Source organism: Argopecten irradians, chromosome 2, assembly GCF_041381155.1.
Source record: "Argopecten irradians isolate NY chromosome 2, Ai_NY, whole genome shotgun sequence".
NCBI classification, from domain to species: Eukaryota; Metazoa; Mollusca; class Bivalvia; order Pectinida; family Pectinidae; genus Argopecten; species Argopecten irradians.
Window position 1 is genome coordinate 54044034 of NC_091135.1, and position 19469 is coordinate 54063502.

Sequence of the window (19469 nt, forward strand, 5' to 3'; positions counted from 1 at the left end):
GTCACTGTTCCGAGATGTCAGGCACGAATGTCCTCAAAGTCCTGCTAGGGCTCGTGGTCATGCTTTCTTTGTCACGTGATCGAGTATGTGGGCTACGTCACCGATGCGGAAGTGTGCCGGATATTTTTGTTAGTGATGACGAAACAGGGGGATACAAAATAACAGTCCGTCACCAAAGCCTGGACCCACTTCTCGATCTCATCCCTAACGTTACATACACAGGTATATACAGAATAACCATACCGTTGATAGATGTGAGAGTAAATTATGTTAATTCGACAAAAATGTTCTATAATTAAATATACCATACAAATTCCAATCCTTTCTTAATGGCCTGTCATCTGTTTCTCTCCTCAACTGATATCACGAATGCAGTTAGATATAGGAAACTGTGTGGCAAAACCATCATCTACGGTAGCAATGCTTAATTCGGACATATGACAAAGGCCTTGTCCCATCTGACTATTGGTTCATTAGACCAACTACGCTATACTCGAGTTAAACACATCTTCAGGGATAACACACACACACTTACCGGATGTACTATGACGTTCATGAGAAACAAAATGATATCAGAAGTTGCGCCAAGTGTTTGTTTTGGTGTTAGTTACTATGTCACATTTAATTATTTTTAGCTGTATTTACAATAATTTCTATGATTTTATTATTATTTTCTTGTGTGAATCCGCCATTTGACCATTATTTGAAGCATCGTAGATATTGATAGGCTTCTCCACAGAAACAACTCTACGGTGACCGTCAATATCACTGAGACATGAGGACGTCAACGGTAACGAGATCCATTTGTCCTAACTATTCACTACTACTGGTTTATCAAAGGGAAATCTTACCTTTTGTGGCAGACAACAAACCATATTGTAAGACTACTTATTAATGCGCTCAGTGTTCAGCTTCTTTGTTATGTACTGTCTATGTCGCTTCTCCCTGTAGGATTTGGTTGTTAAAAGCTAGGTCCATGCCTTCATTCTCTAGATGGCCATTTCATCTTAATTCATTATTGCGATAACACGAAAAGAATCGTCGTATTGCCAACATCTGACAAACAGATGCTCTAACTAGCGTCCAGGAGACTTACGTACCGACAATTAGGTAATATGTCGTCTGTAGGCGTTTTGCATACTGCGACATTTTATTAATTAGTCGCCTAAGGGCGTGTTGGGTACTGCGACGACTTGGTAATAAGACGCCAAAACGCAAAAAGGTGTCTTGCCTAATGCTACATTTTTGTAACAAGTCGCCTAAAGGCGTCTTTTGTAACGCGACACACAGTGATGATTCCCCGAATGTGTCTTACATACCTTGCCATTTTGAAAATACGCAGCCTAAAGGCGTCTTTGCGTATCACGGCTATTTGTTTATAATTCTCTTAAAGACGTCTTGCGTACTGCGACAATTTCGTAATAAGTCACCTGAAGGCATCTTACGTACTGCGACAATTTCGTAATAAGTCGTCCGGAAGCGTCTTTCGTACTGCAACAATTTCGTAATAAGTCGGCGAGAGGCGTCTTTCGTACTGCAACAATTTCGTAATAAGTCGCCGAGAGGCGTCTTTCGTTCTGCGACAATTTCATAATAAGTCGTCCGGAGGCGTCTTTCGTACTGCGACAATTTCGTAATAAGTCGTCCGGAAGCGTCTTTCGTACTGCGACAATTTCGAAATAAGTCGCCTGGAAGTGTCTTTCGTACTGCGACAATTTTGTAAAAAGTCGCCTGGAAGCGTTTTTCGTACTGCGACAATTTTGTAATAAGTCGCCTGGAGGCGTCTTTCGTACTGCGACAATTTCGTAATAAGTCGCCTGGAGGCGTCTTTCGTACTGCGACAATTTCGAAATAAGTCGCCTGGAAGTGTCTTTCGTACTGCGACAATTTTGTAAAAAGTCGCCTGGAAGCGTTTTTCGTACTGCGACAATTTCGAAATAAGTCGCCTGGAAGTGTCTTTCGTACTGCGACAATTTTGTAAAAAGTCGCCTGGAAGCGTTTTTCGTACTGCGACAATTTTGTAATAAGTCGCCTGGAGGCGTCTTTCGTACTGCGACAATTTCCTAATAAGTCGCCTGGAGGCGTCTTTCGTAATGCGACAATTTCCTAATAAGTCGCCTAGAGGCGTCTTTCGTACTGCGACAATTTTGTATTAAGTCGCCTAGAGGCGTCTTTCGTACTGCAACAATTTCGTAATAAGTCGCCTGGAGGCGTCATTCATAATGCGACAATTTCATAATAAGTCGCCTGGAGGCGTCTTTCGTACTGCGACAATTTCGTAATAAGTCGCTTGGAGGTATTTCATACCGCATTACTTTTACTATTTTGATATCAAGTCGTACAAAGGTGCACCAATATTCTGTCATTGTATACTTCGCGAAAGAGAAGGATAATAAGTGTTTTGGTGTAACATGGACAGGATAACATCTTGCACAGTAACATCACATGTAAAGGGAGGTACAAAAGGCCACAGGCTGTCTGCTGAATGGGAAGCGGTAATTAGAGTCAGAACAGGGTTAATTGAACTACATAATCTTGGTTGTAGTGAAAGGCTAAATGAAGTGCGCATGTCTCTGAAACGACCTAGGAAATTGGTCGTCGGGAAATTATGCATTAGATCTAAATGTCATTGTTAATTGTGTCTATAAATACACATACCCTTTATTCAAATAATGAAAACCTATCATAGTTATTCACCATTGAAAACATTTTGGTTATTTGTATTCATTCCTTCATACATGTATATATATGGTATAGGTAGGGAAGAATTGCGAACATCTATGTCTCTCGATCACATGCTCCAGGAAAGGAACACTGCAAAACCATCATTATTTGATTAATGGAATATTTCAATATAACTAAAACAATACACTCTTACATAATAGACGTTGGAATTGCCACCTTTGTAATGTGTATTTGTAATCATAGGAAATTGAACCGATACCATCACAAACATCAAAACGAATTGTTTTGGCCGCTACACCAATTGCCTATTGTATGAGCAAAATGAAACAACGGGGTGGCAAGTGTGTGGGTTACAAAATTGTCCGATATAAAAAAAACAACTATAATCAAAAGTTATTGTTATTTTAAAACAAATGATTTTATCTCTCCTTTATTTCAATAACCTGCGTATGAACATCCCTATCTTAATTCAATGTATGTTTACCCATTACTTAAACAAAAATGTGTGGGTTTTTTTTTAATAAGGCCTGCGCATTCATTTTATACAAAATTATAACAGCAAAAATTAACACATAATGACATAACATAATGAAGTTATTACATCAGTCGCCTTTATTTAATTTATGTACATATAAACAAAATAGAGTCTCTTAAAGTGTTTCATTCTATGATAACAAGCGCATTTATTTTACCTCAATTACGTATTATATTATGAGAAAGATTAATGCAATATTTCAAGGATGAATAGTTCAAAGATCGCAGCGATTGTAAAATGAAATGAGGTAGTTCTGTGGGAAAATTTCATTAAATAATGACATAATAAATAACGATGTTATTTAAATAACACATTTATAAACAGCAAACACAAGAGAAAAAACTAGTTAACTACATATTTATTAAATTAAATTATATACAACACTTATATATTTGGTGTATCAAGGCTGCTTACTCCAGGGTTACTAACTACCATTTAGTATTACTTAAATGTGATTCTACACGTTAAACGATATACTGGGAAACAGTGTTTCCATGACAGTGAATGCCTAATAGAATGTTATGGGATAGCTATGCCCTCAACGATATTAGATAATGTCTGATAGGCTCAAAGATATAAGAGAAGCAGGAACAAACGTGACCCAAAACACTGTACCATGTGTATGTAAGTATATTCTGAAATACTTTAAAGCTAGCCCTCCATGCTGAGATGGTGGGAATTCTTGTTAGCTAGGCCCGCAACGGTATGTGTGAAGCTGCGACTCACCAACCTGACTCACAACAGAAAGAAGCTAATTAGGATACTTCAGAAGAAATTCTTAGAAAGTGGGGATTTAAATTCCCCAGGTATTTGGGATTTTATTTCCGGTTTCCCATTTTATTGTTTAGCGTTTAAGTAATGTTAAATGATAGTTAGTAAGCCTGGAGTGAGTAGCCCCTGATACGCCAGTATATGTGTACTTGATATCATTAAATTTACCAACAACGATTCTGTTAACCAAGGACGTAGATGGGGATAAATCATTGATGTAAGAATAAGAGTAATGAACTACGATATCCAATTATACACGGAGTAGGCTACCTACACATTGATACTGTCGAGGTGGATGTTCTTTTGATAAACACCTATTATCGCTACTGGAACGGTACCCAGTCATATCAGGTTAACTGCTTCAAGGACATTTGTACCTCCACGTGACTTTGTTTATTTGTTATGCTAGGATTGTTTCTTTATTATGCTAGGATTTTCATGGATAAACAGAAGAAAGTATTTAGATGGGACAATTTACTCCAATCTCATTTTTTTTCATGAAAATCCGTTGCAATTATTTTATTTCATTAATTACAATACCGATAGACGAAACATTTTTTGTACATTACCAGGCCCTGATTTCTCGAAACAAAACTGACTTAAAGATGCTCCACCGCTGACAAACGGTATTTTTTCACTATCAAACACAGGAGCAGACGATTTAGTATTTTTCTTTAGTTACAAAAGTTACTTACTTTACACCATTACCACAATTGAAAAGTTTGAGCTTCTGATTTTACTTCAAGTTAAAAATATGAAAAATAATTAATTGCATCCCGAAAAAATTCCGTATCACTATATCCTATATGGAAGGAAGTACTGATTGCGCATGCACGAAAGGCAAAAGAAATTATTTAATATTATTTTCTGTGTTAATCAGATATATATATACACGATTAAACACCGATTATTGTTCAAATGATGAATATCATTTATGCTCTGTCGGCGGTGGAGCATCTTTAAGTCTAAAGTTTTAATATACATAAGGAAAAAAACCTTAAGTTTTGACTGAAGTTTGCACTTCTGTTTCGAGAAATTGGAGCCTGAACTGATATTTGTCAAATATAACCAGTATTAATATGTCAATCACCTCCGAATGTTTTTTGCATTTGTGATACCAATGGCTAATAGATAATATTTTCTCGTCCCTACTTCTCATTTCAGTTGAGATCCATCAGGAATTTTTTGACAGAAAAATACATGCTTTAGAAATAAAAATTTCCCATGATGCTCATAATGATAAAAACAAAAGTGAGGAAACCGGACGTGACGTTTTTGGGATGCACTGTGGGAATTTCCGTACGCCTGTGCGCTTACAATGGATACCTCGTACAAGTCCTCTTGATTGTGTCAGATTAAGGTAAATTAATGTTGTACAAAGGATTAAGGCATTTCACAAATTATATTACTTTAACACACTTTGTTGTAATGTTTTCCTATGGAGAAACTGGGACCTGGACAAATTCACGGTAGGGAATGTACGTCACAAACGTTACTAAGAGAACAACGTAATCGCTGCCGTGAGACCCACTTCGGTGTAAGCTTATCTCTGTTTGTATCTTTATCAATTAACTTATAAATTATCAATGCCGTCTAAAGTACTTTAAATTTATTCAAGATTCATCGTCTGTTAATAGATTTTTTACAGAATGTGCCGTTTTCAACGCGGAAATGCAGCAAATTACCCCTAAATCCCCTTTTCTAGCATATTTCAATATCATAAAATAATAGTAAGCCATACCAAACTCGTTTAGAACAGCGTTTGGTAAATTTTGAGCAGGAACAACTTGTATAGAGGACTTTTTGGAAGAGGGAAATCTCCAGCTTAAGGTTTTGAGAGAGCGAAATACATACTACACAGCTTGACACATTATCGATTACTTGTCTCGAAATAACTACAATCAGATATACCTGGTAATGTCAGACAGCAAAGGATATCTCTGATTTGATCTGCAGACTATCACCAGGTATTGGATTACTTCTGTATTTTCTGTATTACTTTTATATATAGACATCAGCGAAGAGGAATAAACAGTCGTAAAACTATCCATAACATAAGTATATCCAATTTCACAAGAATAATCTGCACGTCTGATCCAACCCAAAGTAATTGGTTCTAATAAAATACAAACAGTTTCTGTTATAGCCAATGAGCAGATGTACAATTCTTTTTATGTATTCTCAAATCTTATAGGTTTCTTAATCAGTTGGTCACGATTTTGAAGTTGAAAACTAAATAGTATATCCTTTTAATAGGTATCATTACACAATAGAATTGGGATTAACTGTTATTAATACTGTGTTCCGATTAGGTCGGAGGATTTAGTAGGAACACTGACAAATGCAAAACAGACATCAAATTCTCAATTTTCATGTCTGATTTTTACTGCCAACATATTTTCATCAGTTTATTCATCACCGGAATGTGTCATAGTAAAACTAAAGACTTTGCGGGCGACACCAGATGGTATAGGTAATTTGGAATTGTTATTCAGTGACAGAAATATGTACTAAACCTTGTGGTCTTGCTAAACTTAAATGTACATTTTTTTGTCGTATTTTTGCCAAATTTTACAGGCAATACCACAATCTACGAATCAATAATAATACCTAACATTATGTCTAATGCACATATTTTATCAACTTAGTTATGTTCATGTATACCTAACAAGTGGTATATAGGTATATAGAATATAAATTGTTTTATTGATATATGCCTTTTATAAGCCTGAGCATTTTTCAATAGTTTATAGCACATCTACTAAAATTCTAAAAAATCCCACAATTAGGGAGACTTGCAAATGCTTTATGATAACGTTATCAATCTTTATAAGAAAATCAAAGTGTTTCTTCCATCGGACACTTGGACTAACTAAGCTAGTACCTCTCAGTGGTTGTGCAATTCATCTGGGACCCGCGTTGGCCGAGGGGTTAATATGTATGTCTCGACTTATTGTCACAAGCCCTCTACCTCTGGGTCGCGAGTTCGAATCCCATGTGGGGCAGTTGCCAGGTACTGATCGCTGTCGGATGGTTCTTCTCCGGGTACTCTGGCAAACCTGGCACGTCCTTACATGGCTGTTAATAGGACGTAAAACTAATAAAATCTTATAAATTATCTATTTGTTCATTCACAGGGCAATTATCTTTGAAAATGATACCAAGGCTTACAACATCAGTTTGGAACTATGCAAACCAAAAGGTAGGTTTATGTTATTTCGTTATTGGCAATCAAATAATACTAAAGATGATAAGACTAGTCCTACTAGCAGGAAATGGATTTCCCCGTCTATTCCACTGATCTAATTAGTAAGATACTTAAGTACGGCGGTTGAATATGTTATTCGACTCTCTTGTAATCATTAAGCCAAAACATTGATGTAAAGGCGGTTCTAGTAGTTTAATAAACGCATTTATCTTTCAAAGTAATTGGCATCCTTACTTGAACAGGACAATTGACAAACATCGATCAAGAAAGTTTATCATATTTCTCTGCTGTCCCATTTGAATAAAGCTTAACGATTTGTTTTCTTTTGATATACCTTTTGAGAATACGCATAAATTGTGCAACTCGGATTGAATCGAAATTTTTTCACTTTATCACTGAAATTGCAATAGAAGTTGGGTTTTTTCACCGTAACAACTACATTTGTTTTACTGACGTATTTCTGAGCACGGTTAAGCTTTTAATTTCTAAATTGTCAACATATAAAACTATTTGATAGATAAATTTCTGCCAAATTCTCCTTATTGTTAGTACGTAGTGTAACATAGATCCAAAGTGTACCATATGTCGTCCCAGTTGTCTTCGTTATGGTGATTTGGTTTTGGCAATGTGTAATGTATACACTATCTAACACGGACGTTACCACATGATATTTGGATATTAAAGCCAGAAGTATCTAGCAAACAGTTTTAATATTTGTGTTCATCCATTAGGATGCCGACAGTATTACAATGCCGATAACAAAGGAATGGTGTTCAGTCCAGGGTTCCCAGAGAATTACATCGACAACTACAACTGTACATATGTTATTTACTCACGAAGTCAACATCTAGTCCATCTACAGGTATGTACTGTATACTTGATGTTAGGGGAGTTAAAGGTCGTTGTTATTATCCTGAAATAAACTGCATCATCAAGGTTAATGAAACAAAACATATCAATATGACATTGTTTGATCCTTGATTACAAAAACGTTTATATGAAGAGCATTATGTAAAATGACGTTATGTTAGAAATTTAGTTACTGTACAGGAAATATTTTTATAGTCAAGTTAAATAAGTCTTATCAATGTTATACACATGCATCTATATATATGTTGTGTGAAATGCAATAGTATTAAAGTATGTTCAAATTCCTCTTTCTTGTGAATGCTAAGCTCTGCAAGTTTTTAATTTGCTCATGTGACTCTTAGTAGATATATTATGTCAAAAGGCGGTGTTCGCAAAATGAAATCCAAGTAAATACATCAGATATGTACATATGATGTAAAGTGACATTTCAGTTAACGGTTCTCACAATGAAATCCGCTGAAATAATATTGTGTTGTCACGATTTAATTATATCATTGATGTAAAAGAGTTATTTTTGTGCATACAAAATGATGTTTACAAAAAAGCCAATTTAAAGTTGTATGGTCTATAACTTTCGCTCTTTTAGTTATAGTGAAAACTGTTTAAGTGTTATACATATTTTTCTCCGTCTACCTGAGTTTTAAACTTTCTAATTTTACCACTTTTTATAAAGTTGCAGCACTGGAAGTATCTTTAATTATAAAAGAAAAAAAAGATCTTTTTAACGTGTACACGTGAAAAATAGGCTCGAAAGATGCCGAATCATTCCGAACTCTTCCGAACATCGTCGCGACAATCTCGAAGTAAAACGAGAGTTGTGAAACCAAGAGAAAACATCAACAATTTTTCATAAACAAAACATGTGGTCGACCTCATCAGACTTTATCTACAAAGAAAATAATGCTCGCACATTACTATATTTGATCCACACAATATTTTACGGTAATGTGTAAATTGGATGTTTCAAATACTCTATCTGTGGACATATACCAGCATGATTTGCTCATATAAGCCAGAAGGAAAACGTAAACAAACACATGTGCGCTTACGCTAGTTATCTGGCTCACCACGTGCAGGTCGTGTCGAACGTCAGTTACGTGATACGATTCGGAATCCGAAGTCACTGAACATGGCGGTGATTGAAGGCGCTTTATTCAAAACCAGGAATATATGATTCCTAGATTTCGGCTCTCTTATAGGCCGACATATGCTTTTGGGGAGCTAAATCATCAAGTTACATTTCAATGTTTAAATATCAAATGTTTAAGTTACATATCGTTACAGTGAAATTAGCAGCAATACAACTTTAACGTATTGGGTGTCTACCTTCCACTTGCGTCAGCCTTTCTGTATTCTTTCTTATTTCAGTTCAGGAGTTTTGAACTTGAACCATCGTATGAGGATCGGTGTTTTGACTCTATTTTGATTCAAACTGACAACAGTTCATCGGTTCTTTGTGGTACACGAAACAGCAGTGGTCTGAATGAGCTGAACTTTTCCTCTAATGACGGTGTTTTGTTCCTGACCTTAGTGACGGACTATAAGGTGGTAGCCCAGGGGTTCCGCGCCTTCTACTACACAATCGACACGAGTAACGGTATGGTCACTAGGATCTATAACGGTAACGACTTCTTCGTGGTGATATTGTAAATCAGCTGATTTTCAGGAAATACAAATTCTCGTATTAATTCGCGAGAGAGCGCGAGAATGCGAATTCAAAGATTTCGCGAATCATTGTGAAATAAACGCAAGGTTTTCTGTTGATCCCAAATATATGTATTTGCAAATCTGTTGAAAATTACAAAGACGTGAACTAATATATACGTTATACTTTATTCTGTCGGAAGTTCTACTTAAAACTAGTTACTAAAAGTTGGACTTGATAACTCGTATTGCTTTTTTCAATTTAAACGTATTAAAATATAGCACATTTCTAACTTTGCTCATTTTAAAATCATGACGATGGTAGTAAATGGTTATTTGGTTAAGCTTTTAAATTAGTTTTTGTTTATGTGTAGTTATACTTAAACACCTCGTATTACACAGTACCATGCTGCATTCATCCCGCATAAAATGTGCAGTCGAGTTCGGCTAGGTGTTTCAATTATTTCATTGTTCTTTGTCTTTAGAATGCAATATGTGGAGAACTTCTCCTCCGACATATTTAACACGATATTGAAAAATAAAATAAAGTAGGTTTAATTTCATCATGACCTTAAATATGCTGTGATAACGAGGATTTACTCATAGTGGAATATCTATGCATCATTATCTATTCTAAAATCAAGTGATTGTAATCGCATTCTGCATTCGAACATCGTTTTCTCAAAGTATATGTTATATAAATGTAATAGTTTTCACCATCAGAACTATTCTTTATGTATATATGGCCTTTCGTCATATACGAATATTTCAATATCTTTTTCTTAATATTCCTTTTAGGAGGCTGTAGCTACACCACGTCTAACGTAACAGGACAGATACACAGCCCGAACTACCCAGACAAGTATTACCCAATGACCACCTGTGTGGTAAGGATAATCTTACCCACTCGATTTCGAGTCACGCTCCACTTACAACATCTAGACTTGGATAACTCGAACAGGTCAGGGGATTGTTCCACCGGTGATGACTTTGTAATGATTCAAAACGATATGGAGGATGAACCAAAAAGTTTCTATTTGTGTGGTAGCATGTTGGGTTATAGTCCTGAACGAACTATGATTCAGTCCAGTGGATCAGAGGTGACCGTCACGTTTAGGTCCTACAGTATACACGAGGGGAGCGGTTTCATGATACGATACACCGCTCTGGAATCCTGCAGGAATGTAACTTATCAAAATAAGACATATGGGATTTTCAATAGTGTAAACTTTCCTGACAAATATCTAAATAATCAAAATTGTTTTACGTCTATAAATTTGACTGAATCTTCCAAAATATTAGAAGTCAGATTCAACTATTTGTATACTGTTTCGCATGAAAACAATGCGTGTATGAAACAGGGAAGTTGTAAAGATGATTACGTAGAAATACATTCTGATGACGTCATCACTCGTTTGTGTGGCTATTGCACACGTGGTCGAGTACCGGTAATATTTTATTCCGCCTCTGGATTTGTAATGATTCGGTTCGTCACGGACAACCATCAGACACAGACGGGCTACAGTGGCCAGTGGAGGCTCGTGGACAGAATACCACGTGACGACCTTCCTTGTTCCACCTTGTCTATTGCCACGGATGAGTTAACATATGACGTCAAATGGGAAAAGAAATCCTGGCCCGACGCAGACATGGACTGTAAAAACGGAGGCGGATTTCTTGTCTCTGTGTCCAGCATATTTATTCAACAGCTGCTTGAAAAGTTTATTATAGAAAAGTAGGTCATTTTGAGTTTTCTGTGTCGATGTTTTTTTATTATGGCCGTAATATCCCTTGCCTGCCTTCGAAACGTTCAATGTCATGCAAATGATTCTTTCTAAAAAGGTATTAAGAAGATTAACTGTTTTTAATGTATTGCTATAAAGTTTTTTAAAAAAGGTAAATTTCGCTTTAATGTATAATGAAGTGTAACTGATGGAAAACCTTCAATTTTAAATGATTATCAGAACTATGAAATATGAAAAACTCTGAAATATTGGTTGCAATTCATGCAAAGAAGTTTCATCTTGATCAATTTTAGATTTCCCTGCAATCCATATGGGGTATATATATATATATATATATATATATATATATATATATATATATATATATATATATATATATATTTACATGTATACGAAGTTATGAGTAGTTTTTGAATGTTAATGAGAAGTGTATAATTGACATTGGAAGTCATAAAATGCTTTTTAAAAATATGCCTTTTGTATGCCGTCACATGTTTGTCTTCATTGACGTGCTTGGGGTTTAGTTAGAAGCGCCAATGATGATTATATAACAATGATGCCGTATAACATACTTTGACCCATGAACTGTGCTGTTTTCAGCTCAAACTGTTGATGTATATAACAATGATGCAGTATAACATACTTTGACCCCTGAACTGTGCTGTTTTCAGCTCAAACTGCAGTCATCATGCCACATCCTTTTGGATAGGTGCCAGTGATCGTCGGTTTGAAGGAGACTTTTTCTGGGCGGACCTCACACGAATGAAATTTACGAGCAAGTAGAATGTTTTCATACGTGAAATAAAGTTTCAAAACCGATTCTCATTTGAGATTGTGAAATCACACAAACTAAATCAAACTTTATATTACATTGTCGTCAACAAAGTAAAAATGTTTTCTCTTCCGAGGCATATAGGTAAAGTTCACTAGAAATTAAAAGAAACTAGATTTTCCATCATTATTAGTTTCAACTATCTCAGCAAACAGCAAACAAACATTGTGTGTGTGAGTGTGAGTGAGTGTGTGTGTGTGAGTGGGGTGGAGAGGTGAAGATTGCATTGGCCGGGATTGATTATGTAGTCGCTTAGTCGTCTGATAAAGTGCAAAGTGTTTGCAAAATATAAAAACTATCCATTTGTTTTCAGATTTTAAGAATTTCTAAATAAGTTTTATTACTTTGCTTTTAGAAACTAAATTACTAATACGGACCCTGGAACACGACCATCAGTATAGTAACTGTATTGTCTCTTTTATTTTCTGTTTCATCATTTTTAACTCTGAGTCTTGTCGAAATAACGATCTAAACAATATCCTGCTCGTACAATTCTTAGACTGGTTCGAGGGATGGGCCCACTACAACTTTTCTATACGACAGCCCAGTGATGATGGCTTGTCTGACGAGGACTGTGTCGAAATGAGGAACGCCTTCCCTCTCCCTGTCAAGGGAATCAAACACACTGATTCGTATTACTGGAACGACCGGAACTGTCTTGTTGAAAATCCGTATATATGCCAGACACCGAACAATGGAGGTATTGATTTTAAAAAGTACATGTTGTCTAACTCATATATTTGTAATGTATGTTACGTGACGGAGAGGCAACCGTTTGTTACATATATTTAACATCGTCAAAGTCAGTGGGGATTTTAAAATTGAACTGATAATTAACCATTGAATTTACGTTTGAAGGAGGAGTATCACTCGCCCATTCAGTGATCAGCAAAATAATTAGCTTTTTGGTATGTTTCCTGTGTCCACACTAAAATGTTATTTTTGTTTACTAGATCATGTTTCGTTTAGCAATTCCATTAATTTGTTTTATGTCATCAGTAACGTTTCCTACTGGCTGGAATAGTTTAGTAACCAGAGGAGTCCAGGACCTTACTATAGACAGTCAGGAGCGAATTTTTATAAATAGTCTACATTTTCCTGGAAATTACGAGCACTTCACCGATACGACGCATCGCATTTCTAGCTCCAATCCGTTTCATCGTCTACAAATTCGTTTCGAAGCGTTCGATCTAGAACAAACAGAAAGGTAAATAAAATAAAATATTTCAATTACATGTTGTAGCCATTGTTTGAGCTGAAATTCCATAAAACAGTTATAATGATGAAGCATACAAACTTTATTGAAGAAAATATCTTTAAATTCCATTATCTTGTAGAATTGTCTATCTGAAACAACAAGCAAATTATGAATAATTCTCCGCTATTGCAAGAAGGCAGCTACTAGCATGATAACCTTATAGCAGTTATGATATAATATGACAAAAAGGAAACGATGTATGTCTGGATTCATGATTAAAACAGTAAATCATGGTCTCCATCTATCAGTGAAAACGGTCTCTGCTTACAAACTACACCTTGATTCCAATATAGGAAGTGGCCCTCTTGTGTTAGATTTGGCGCAGATGGCAATCTTCGAAGTAAATCAGGTTATAAAAACACCAATTTGTTTTGCCAAGTAGTTTTGTTACAAAACCGTATGAAAATAGAATAACAAGCATAATTAGAACTATAGGTTTCATAGGACACTCATTATCACTTCGGCGTCTGTCATTGATACCAATACTACATGGCCTTGTTAATGTTGGTCATATGACCAATAACTCCGCCGTTACACTGGTATAAAGCAATATAGGAATGGTTTCCATTAACATATTGTTCCACGTTATAACTCCTTATATCATAATTCTGATGATATATTTTGTTAGGTTTTCTCAAGCTATATTCCAGTCTTTATTCACGTTTGCATTAGTTCTCAAGGAGAGAAACGCAGATAAAAATACTACCTGTTAAAAAAGTGGGTGGTCGAAATTTGACGCTAGAAATATGACTTTAATTTTTATATAATTGTATCGTTATCTTCATTTTTTTATCATTTTGGTTATATCCATCGACAGCTTTCTCCGCATTAAAAGCCTACATAATGTCTTTTCTCATTTATTGCTGTCAAATCCCTTTTCTTTAAGAACCTATTGACATGCACTTCTATTGACATAATATTTTAAAGCGTGTCTTAATAGGTATATCTTCTGACTAGGAAGATAGGTACTTCGATGTCGGGAATTTTTCATGGTTGATTTCACCAACAGGAAGCTATTTTCTGTTGGTTTATATTCCAACACATTCATTTGGGTTGTCTTTGTTGTAAAACCACTTCAACATTGACGAGAAGGTAGCAGGATCCATTTACTGCACTTATATATGTAAGGTTTCATTAAAACAGTCTTTGAGTTATAAACAAAAACCTTTAACCTCAGATGCAGTTTCTGAAGCAAAATGTTCTGAAGCAAACTGTATACCAATACTTCACAACTTACGAAAGCAACTCACAATCCTAATATAAATTCTTATCTTCAAATAACACTACAAATGCTTTATTGCTGTCGAACGTTCTTCTTTTGCCTACTTATTTTTTGTTGTCGTTATTTCAACAACCTTTAACTACTGAGGAGACTTACTTATAAATTGTTATGTGCCAATCCTGTTTGAGAACTTTAAAAAGGAATATAAAATATTTGTAAATCATATTCCCAGTATATGAACTTCAGTTTAGTTAAGATTAAGGAGTAAAATATAAGAGATAACAGTAACTTTCTTGTATCTTGCTTGTCACGTAGATTATTCAAATTGTGACATGCTCTTCTATTATTTAGGATTCATAAATTCCGAAAGAAACTATTTAGCCGGTAATACCTGCAATAAGACCAAATAAATCGATGATAAGTGGTACTTATTTAGAATGTTTTTAATTTTAGAGGGAAGATCATATAGATATTCCTCGATAATACTCGAGTAAGAAGCTATCTTTAGGACCAAAAGTTTGCCTTAAACTTAATCTATAAACGTATTCATTACAAGGATAGGATTTTCAATTTAAATGATAAAAGCACAATTTCTCCATTACCTTTTTTTTCTTACCACTGGTTTTCCTAGCTTTCTCATTCAAAATTATGTTTAATATTTTTTTTGTCAGCTGCCTTTGCGATAACATAACTCTCAGCAGTTTTTCTGATGCCTCCCCGGATGTAACGCGATGCGGCAACTGGAATAAGAAGATTAAACTAATGGATTGGACGTCTCGGAGTAATAGAGCAAATATTCGCTTTCAGACAGACAACTCTGTTTCTGGGTCAGGTTTTCGATTGTCAGTGATCGCTCGAGAAGGTATATCTACTTACTTCTTAGAAACCATTCGTGATGACCCTGAAAACTACTCGCTTTCACTTTCTTATGCTTTTAATCTACTCATGTTCAATTCGATGTATTATAATATACTCTTGGTCAATTCAATAAGCCTGAAACTGTTCACATAGTTAAATAAGAATCTACCAATGTTCATTTTAACATATCATAATCTACTCGCATTGGAACTGGTGCACGTTCGATTTGTTGTATCTAGAATGTAATATGTCTTACCAACTGGGAAATCGTTTACATTTGTGTAAACGCAGTCGGTTGTCGCGCAAGAATACATACAATGGAACACTGACTTCCACAAGTAATGTTAATGCGCATCAGATTTGGTATATATTATTTCTGTAATTTTAATTCTTCAATTAAACAATTTGAATGTAATGAATATCTTTCAGAAAATAAAATATTGACAAATATTGAACTTGACAACATTTCACGCCAATTTGGAGCCAGCTGTTCCGGGATTACATCAATCGTAACATTGAAAAAACGTTTTATTTCAAAGGAACATTTTAAAAAGAAATAGTCTGTTGAAATGTAACGCACGTCATTTAAAACATCTGTCCAACAAATGCAGTTGAGTCTAGTAAATAACAAAAATACAAATAATTCCTTAATTAGTCCTAACTTCCGGCGATTATGACGTCGTCAAAATCACGTCAAAATATGACGTCACAATCACCGGAAGGTGAAACTAATCGGCGTTAAATCGTGCTTTACCACTTTCTTGGATCTCGCAGTCCGTATTGCACCTGTTTGTTTTATAAAAAAAAGTGTATTGTATCTTTATATAAATGTTCGATTTTGCTTTACAAATTGTCTGGATTTTTTCAGATCCAGTCTGTATGGAGGCGTTTCGGGATGTGTACACTATACTGGTCGTGGATCCCAACATCATGTTACTATCAGACGATCGATGGTGTTTCCTTATCGTAAAGCGAGCAACAGAATCTTATACTAGCGCCAAGGAGCTATGCACATCTTATAACGCCTCATTACACCGCGACACTTCGAAGGGTCACTGCGCCATATATAACAAGGCAATTCAAAGTATATACTCAGGTAAATAAAATAGCCATGCCAATAATACAATATACGGAAATTCAAAGCTAAAGCTATTATTAGATACAATGTCCAGACAGAGGTCAAAAGTTGGTCGTCTAAATCAATAAACAATATCATATAGCACACTTATCCACGAGGTGACTTAGTAACGTAATCAGGAGCCTTGGCTAGAGAAGATGACTTAGTAACGTCATCAGAAGCCTTGGCTAGAGAAGATGACTTAGTAACGTCATCAGAAGCCTTGGCTAGAGAAGATGACTTAGTAACGTCATCAGGAGCCTTGGCTAGAGAAGATGACTTAGTAACGTCATCAGAAGCCTTGGCTAGAGAAGATGACTTAGTAACGTAATCAGAAGCCTTGGCTAGAGAAGATGACTTAGTAACGTAATCAGAAGCCTTGGCTAGTGAAGATGACTTAGTAACGTAATCAGAAGCCTAGGCTAGCGAAGATGACTTAGAAACGTAATCAGAAGCCTTGGCTAGAGAAGATGACTAAGAAACGTAATCAGAAGCCTTGGCTAGAGAAGATGACTTAGTAACGTCATCAGAAGCCTTGACTAGAGAAGATGACTTAGTAACGTCATCAGAAGCCTTGGCTAGAGAAGATGACTTAGTAACGTAATCAGAAGCCTTGGCTAGTGAAGATGACTTATCCATACAATATGTTCGTTGCCAACTGCGTTCATACTACCGTATACGCAATCAAAAAAAGAAAACCAATTCTTTTATTTACATCTGTCTATAAACTAATTTGTATCTAAGGTAAAGACTAATCAATTCTCTTTTGCGCAAAATTGTTCTACTGTTGAATTGTGCATAAATTGAAATGTCTACAATACGAAAACCCATTATAAGACACTTCTATTAGATAACTTTGAAACTTGATCTTTAAGTAGAATAGATCCCCATTTGTATGTTTTGAAAATAGGTAAAGGAATTGTAAAGGTGTCCACCTCTAGCTTCGCTAGTTTGCTGAAAATGTCACGAAATACTACTTCCAGTTTTCAGTTACCAGTTCCAGTATCCGTAAAAAGATATGCAGAAATCGACTCCATATTGATACCATTTACACATGTTGTTAAAATTAAGTTATACAAAGAATAATTTTTAATGATCTATGTAGTAGCATTAGAGCAACAGTTGTTGAATCCCGATGGTTGTAAACAAATATTCATTTAAACTCGTCGCCAGAGAGATAACGAGTGTTGCCAAACGGTAGTCGCTAAGGTCATGACCTGTTCTCGACACAAGTCTGTTCGTTTAAAAGAGTTGAACCCATTAGACTTTGCCTTGTATTTACATGATTTTCAACATGATTTATTTTCAGAGTCGTTCTGAATTATGAAAATACTGCCACCCCCCCCGAGGCAGGGTGGACGATCGTGAGACGTACGGAGTCAGTAATTCACGTAGCATGTGTAAAAAAAAGCGTTGACTTAACTTGACTTTTAGAAACAAACTCGGTACATTGTGTGTGGTCTTTGTATTAGATTCCATGGTGTTGTTATATATATAAATAGTTATTTGATATATATGTTTATGCATAATGTTAGAATTACTGTATTACATTCCGAGGGTATTGACGCCAGTCTGGCAGTATGGCATGATGTAGCAATTACATATATTATCAAAGATGAAACATCATACTACCTTTAGTATGTGGCGATTTAGCATTGTAATGCATTATAATCTTATTTCATTTGAAAAATGAGGTGACTGAACCCGTTGACATGATCTCTTAGTGGTTATTATCGTTATTTTCCGCTCGCTCTAATTAAATGTTATCGGGAGATAAAATCGAAGTTAATAACTATACTTTTGTAGCGCAGACCACACTATCTTTTTCCACATTCAAGTTGTGTTTCCTTTCTCATTTCAATGCATGAATATTAGGGGTTTGTTCGTGGAGAAAAGCCGGAGTACCCGGAGAAAAAACCACTGAACAGCTGTCATTACCTGGCAACTGCCTCACACGGGATTTGAACTCGCGCCCCAGAGGTGGAGGTCTTGTGGTAATATGTCGAGACACCTTAACCACTCGGACACCGCGGCCCCGAAATTATATAATTATATATATAGTATACAAAAAAAATTCATGTATAGCTGAAACATCATAAGTATTTTCGAAAAACATTGCATACAACCTCATAAACGCACATATCCAGTTATCATGATAATTTCAGAATAATTAGGTAAACCGCTAAGTTGTCTGTCACCAATCTGTTAACTCCGAAAACAGCGATTGCTATGATATTCTATTAAAATAATAAAGGCTTCTATTCCTATTAAAACGATAAAGGCTAATATTCCTATTCAAACAACAAAGGCTAATATTCCTATTAAAACAATATAGACTAATATTCATATTAAAATGATAAAGGCTTATATTCCTAATAAAGGCTAATATTCCTATAAAACGTTAAAGTCTAATATTCAAATTAAAATGATAAAGGCTAATATTCCTTTGTCCCAATAGTGTCTATCAAAAATACGTACTTTCGCTTATTGCCCACAACCACTGGACATGTTCATGTGGCAAAATAATTAGTATACTATATATGCCTTTTTAGAAGCAATTTATTTCTTATATCAATTACGGAGGAGTCCACTGAATTTGAAATCGACCGTACTGAAATCTTCTTAATTTGAAATCAGGCGCGTAGCTGCCATGTAAGCATATAAGCCCGTGCATGCACATTATGTAGTAAGTTTTAAGTATGTATATTAAAGTCGAGAAATTCC

General features: G+C 35.5%; 1 protein-coding gene across 1 annotated transcript in view; it reads left to right on the plus strand.

The window, feature by feature from the left end:
• Positions 1 to 19469, plus strand: part of LOC138315959 (uncharacterized) — a 33381-nt gene continuing 13912 nt past the window's right edge. The window contains exons 1-11 of the mRNA XM_069257383.1: positions 1 to 222; positions 5156 to 5351; positions 7129 to 7193; positions 7931 to 8061; positions 9438 to 9666; positions 10512 to 11448; positions 12130 to 12233; positions 12790 to 12990; positions 13290 to 13497; positions 15442 to 15632; positions 16497 to 16724. Of these exons, the coding sequence (XP_069113484.1) occupies positions 15 to 222; positions 5156 to 5351; positions 7129 to 7193; positions 7931 to 8061; positions 9438 to 9666; positions 10512 to 11448; positions 12130 to 12233; positions 12790 to 12990; positions 13290 to 13497; positions 15442 to 15632; positions 16497 to 16724 (2698 nt within the window). The 5' untranslated portion in view covers positions 1 to 14. The remainder of the gene's footprint in view (positions 223 to 5155; positions 5352 to 7128; positions 7194 to 7930; positions 8062 to 9437; positions 9667 to 10511; positions 11449 to 12129; positions 12234 to 12789; positions 12991 to 13289; positions 13498 to 15441; positions 15633 to 16496; positions 16725 to 19469) is intronic.